This window comes from Brassica napus, chromosome A7 (genome assembly GCF_020379485.1).
Source record: "Brassica napus cultivar Da-Ae chromosome A7, Da-Ae, whole genome shotgun sequence".
Classification (NCBI taxonomy): Eukaryota; Viridiplantae; Streptophyta; class Magnoliopsida; order Brassicales; family Brassicaceae; genus Brassica; species Brassica napus.
In genome coordinates, this window is record NC_063440.1 from 8,046,685 (window position 1) to 8,052,025 (window position 5,341).

The window sequence follows — 5,341 nt, forward strand, 5'->3', positions numbered from 1 at the left end:
TGTCAGTGATAGATCATTTATCAAAGATACAATAAATCATGGAATCTAGTTATTTATTTGGATTTGATGAGGGATTGCATTCATCAGGCAGAGCGTTAGGGATGTTGTGTTTTTGATCAAAAAGACCATTGGGCCTGAGCTGTTCTTATTGGCCCAAAAAGCAGATTACTTTTTAAAACTTTAATTAATAGGTAGAAGTAAATGATTGAAAATGATTACTAGTCTGATTAAGAAGCTTAGCTGTATTTAGTAAAGCGCCAGGAGGCAAGGGTAAAAAGGTAATTTAAAGAAGCAGAAAATGATAAAAAGGAAAGGAGACGAAGAAAGAAAGACCAGTTGGTGAAGAGGAAGACGCGGAGATACCTCTCCCTATAATCTATTTCTTGTACGCAAGAAACACTCTCCCGAAAGATCCTCCTCTTTTACTAAATCTCCTTTTGATAAAAAAGATTCAATTTTGAGCAAAACCCATCAACGATGAAGCGACAAGTCGGCGGAGGAGTACAGCGGGTGAGATCCGCAAGACCCACCACAATTCACGATTGCGCTCTCTCCGGCGATCTCATTGCCTTGCAGAAGCTTCTCAAAGACAACCCTTCTCTTCTCAACGAACGCAACCCCGTCGTAAGAATCGTGTTTCCGAATCTAAAGATCCCATTTTTGGGTTTAATTAATTTCATCTTTGGTATGTGTGCAGATGTACCACACGCCACTTCATGTCTCTGCTGGTAATGGCAATGTTGATATTGTCAAGTATCTCTTAGATTGGCCTGGATCCGATAAAGTTGAGTTGGAAGCCATGAACACTGTAAGCTCAATCTTCTCTTTCTTTTTTTCCTCCAGAGGTTTTGTTTTTTTTTGTATTGATCTATAATTACTTCATGTGCTGCTGCTTCTCTCTCTCTCTCTATCAAGTATGGTGAAACCCCATTGCACATGGCAGCCAAGAACGGCTGCAATGAAGCTGCTAAGCTACTCCTTGAGCGCGGTGCTTTTATCGAAGCCAAAGCCAGTGTAATTTCCTCTCCCTCTCTCTCTTGATTGATGGTTTTAAGATGCACACAAAGAAAGGACTAACTTGTACTGATTTGGTTCGGTTTGGTTTAAATGCAGAACGGTATGACACCATTGCACCTTGCGGTTTGGTATTCTATTACCTCCAAAGACATCTCAACTGTTAAGACACTGCTGGATAATAACGCTGATTGCAGCGCTAAAGATAATGTACACCACTCTCTTCAAAACCATTGCTCTTTTTTGTTTTTTTTTCATTAGTACTAAGCTGTGGGAATTTTGCATAATTCCAGGAAGGGATGACTCCTTTGGACCATCTACCACAAGGACAGGGCAGCGAGAAGTTGCGTGAATTGTTGCGCTGGTTTCTCCAAGAGCAGAGGAAAAGAAGCGCGTTAGAGTCGTGCGGTAAGACCAAGGCCAAGATGGAACTACTTGAGGAAGAGTTGTCCAATATCGTTGGACTAAGCGAGCTGAAGACACAACTGAGGAAATGGGCTAAAGGAATGCTTTTGGATGAGAGGCGTAGGGCTCTTGGTATGAACATTGGAACTCGGAGGCCTCCACATATGGCGTTTCTTGGAAACCCTGGGACTGGTGAGAGGAAGAGTTGTATATTTGTGGTTCTTCTTCCTGGAAACAAACTGTTTTAGCTTGACACTGTTTTGTTTCTGACAGGTAAAACCATGGTTGCTCGAGTTCTAGGGAAGTTGCTTCACACGGTTGGAATCCTACCAACCGATAAGGTAACAGAAGTTCAGCGCACAGACTTGGTTGGTGAGTTTGTTGGTCATACAGGGCCAAAGACCAGGAGAAAGGTAACAAAACACTGTTCAAAACTAGAGTCACTTTGTGAGTTTGAATCTCAAAAAGATCTTTTCAATTCTCTCTGGACAGATCCAAGAAGCTGAGGGAGGAATCCTCTTTGTGGACGAAGCATACAGGTTGATCCCAATGCAAAAGGCAGACGACAAGGACTACGGTCTAGAAGCTCTGGAAGAAATAATGTCCGTCATGGACACGGGGAAGATCGTGGTGATATTCGCGGGATACAGCGAGCCAATGAAGCGTGTGATCGCATCTAACGAAGGGTTTTGCAGAAGGGTCACAAAGTTTTTCAACTTCAGCGACTTCAGTGCAAAGGAACTGGCGCAGATTCTGCACATCAAGATGAACAGCCAGGGAGAGGACACTCTGTTCTACGGTTTCAAGCTGCATGAGTCGTGCACTCTGCAGGAGATAGCTTCAGTGATTGAGAGAGAGACTACCGAGAAGAAGAGGAAGGAGATGAACGGAGGGTTGGTGGACACGTTGCTGGTTAACGCGAGGGAGAATCTTGATCTCCGACTTAGCTTTGATTGCGTTGACACTGAAGAGATTTGTACCATCAGGTTGGAGGATTTAGAGGCTGGTCTTCGTGTTTTCTCTCAGTGAGAAGATTACAGATTCAAAAACCTGTAATGGCCGAGTATTGGTTAGTGTACTGATTCAATTCTTTACATATCATATTCTTTATGTTTTGCAACTCTATAGATCTTACAGGAGGGAGAAGCTATGGTTTTCACCCATTCATTGTACTCTCCCTGATCGATCTATTTCTGTTGTGTTGCTACATATTTTCTCATTTTATTCTACTTCTATTTTGGGTAATTAATGATTTTAATTTTTATCATATTATCAGAAACATTTGGATTCCAGTCCAATATTTTACATGATTTATCATGAGTTTGATTCGTGAACCTTGTTTTATAGTTTCAAACCCAAACTTTCATAAGCTAGTAGATAGTAATAATTACTACTATAGAAGTTCATATTCATTATATATTTTTTAATTTCAAAATTAGCCAATAGTATTGTTTCTTTCTGCCACAAAAATCTTTGTCAAATCTCATCAGTGTAATACTATTGCACTCGATATCATCTCAAACCATCTACACATTCAGTATTCAAAACTTTAAAAAGATGTATTTCCTGCGGAAAACACAAGATGATCAAAGATTGTTTCCATCCATAGACCAATCAACACTCTCAACCTCTAACCTCTAATACCACTTGTAGATGTTTGAGCATTATCATCAGTTTTCGTACCACTCGTACATCGACGTGGCATGTGAAAGAAAAATATGTCAAGTTTGTAGAAGTGTAATCAAGGTCGTAGGTCTGCAACTACAGCCTTTTCATCCACATGTTTTTTCTAGTTTTGAGTCAACTTTATAGTTTCCTTTTCATTAGTAAAAAGATTGGTTTCTTTCTCATATTTTTCATTTCCCAATCTGTGAATCAAGCTTTTAGAAAAAAAACTCAGATTTAAAACTTGAGTTTTCAATGGTTCCTACTAAGATCCAAGAAAACTTTGATGAATTCTTACTACAATTCTCACGAAGATTCAAAAAATTTGGTGAAATCCATAAAAGATAAACTGAAGTTCGTAGATCCATGATAATGATGAGTCTATGGAGAAAACAAAATCTAGTAATATTTTTTTTTTATTTGTATAGATCTATGATGAGCCACATTAGAATTCAGTGACATATTTTACCATTGAACACTTCGATGATGACAAGTCGTGGCAGTTTTATTGCCTTTGATGACCGGCGTTCTTATCCCTATCAGTTTCAAATCATAATTTGCTTTCAATTGCTAATCATATTAATAGCGATGCTGCATTGCGGTCTTTTTCTTCAACCATAAATCATGCAGTGGTGTATCAGAAGTTTAAGAAAGGGCCGCTCTTCATAACATATATGTTAGTTGGTAATTTTAGTTAACATATATTATTTATATTTTAGTGGATTTTTTATTTTATATTGGTATTCAGACTACATATTTTATTAGTCGTTAAAAACTGGTTGCAGTTAATTGATAAATTGTCGATAAGATTTTATAGAGTAACTGTCATTAGCTGATACAAGATTTGTGAGTTGGTACATTGTTTGGAGCATATAACAACCTATATATCAACTAACGACAACTCTTTTATAGTAACATTTTTGTGTCAAAGAATAAGTATTCACTGTTATGTTTGTTTTATTCTTTTAGCATACTACATTTATTGGACATAAATTCTCAATCATTTTCATGGCCAGCGAACTTTATATTATTGTTTCAGTGTCGGTTGTATGAACTACCAAACCATGTATAAGGTAATAAATCACGAATCAGGTAACAAACCATTTAACAATTAAACAAATCATGGATCAGCTAACTATAACTATTTTGTAACATCTTACCATTATTTTATCAATTAGATGTAATCTTATTTATAATATTTAACAAAACATGTATTTCACAACAAATGTAAAGTGTTTAAAGAATCAATTAAATACAAGATAGTACATTCTTTTTTTATATCAAACCATGTATTAGATACACAAGTCATGTATTATGTAACAAATCATGTATCATCTACCAAATCATGTATCAGGTAACAATAACTAATTTGTAACATCTTCCTAAATATTATTCAATACAATATATCAGCTAACAAAGCATGTGTCAAACAAGAATAAACTAATAGACAATGTTATTGAGTAAAAAAAAAAAAAAAATGAAGACCTCATGAACGCATGGGTAATTTTCGTGAACTCGTTCGAGACAGCGAGTCATTAAATCAAGTAAAAAAAATATTTTCAGTTTACCATATTTCTCAGACGTCAAAGTCTTCTTCTTAGCCGTTCTCGTTTCACAGCACCAAAACTTATGTTATGACACCGTCATGTATAAGATAATAAGCCATGTATCATGTAACAAATAACATATCAGCTATCAAATAAGGAACTAAAACATGTATCAGTTAACAAACTATGTATTTTCTAACGACAACTATTTACACCGTGGAATACACTAAACATCTCATGCTTTTATCACATCAATAATATATGGTAAACAACTACTATGTAAACAAGCTAGTGCAGTTAATAAACATGTAGTGGAATATATCTAACAACCACTACTATGTAAACAAGCTAGTGCAGTTAATAAACATGTATCTATTAGCAACAACTGTAATGTATCCTATTTTTAAACATATTTAGTAGGAGCTAACAAACTTGTATCATCTAACATTTATTTTGTAGCAGCTAACCAAACATATATCCCGGTCGGAGATTTCCTGACAATAACCACCACAATGGAGGATCTGAAATGCCTTCTCCATGGTTTAAGAACTCGTTTGAGACAATATACACATTATGAAAATATATACTTGTCCCGGACGATTTCCTGACCATAACCTCGTCGTGGAATCCCTAGTTATGGTGGTAATATAAGTGCTCAGATCTGGAACTCTTGCCTTTCCCACCGATACTATCACTTTCAATGGAATTTT

General features: G+C 36.5%; 1 protein-coding gene across 1 annotated transcript; it reads left to right on the forward strand.

The window, feature by feature from the left end:
• Positions 1-318: 318 nt before the first annotated feature.
• On the forward strand, positions 319-2,664 carry LOC106345949 (protein CbxX, chromosomal). Its single transcript, XM_013785177.3, has 7 exons — positions 319-624; positions 698-808; positions 916-1,014; positions 1,114-1,224; positions 1,308-1,611; positions 1,693-1,832; positions 1,912-2,664. Exons 1-7 carry the CDS (start codon positions 478-480, stop codon positions 2,446-2,448), a joined length of 1,449 nt encoding a protein of 482 aa, XP_013640631.1. The 5' UTR covers positions 319-477; the 3' UTR covers positions 2,449-2,664.
• The last annotated feature ends 2,677 nt before the right edge of the window (positions 2,665-5,341 follow it).

Coding starts and splice junctions, on each gene's coding strand:
- LOC106345949 (XM_013785177.3), top strand. CDS start 478: ATGAAGCGACAAGTCGGCGGAGGAGTACAGCGGGTGAGATCCGCAAGA. Junction 1,015..1,113: donor TTATCGAAGCCAAAGCCAGT/GTAATTTCCTCT, acceptor GTTTAAATGCAG/AACGGTATGACACCATTGCA. Junction 1,225..1,307: donor ATTGCAGCGCTAAAGATAAT/GTACACCACTCT, acceptor GCATAATTCCAG/GAAGGGATGACTCCTTTGGA.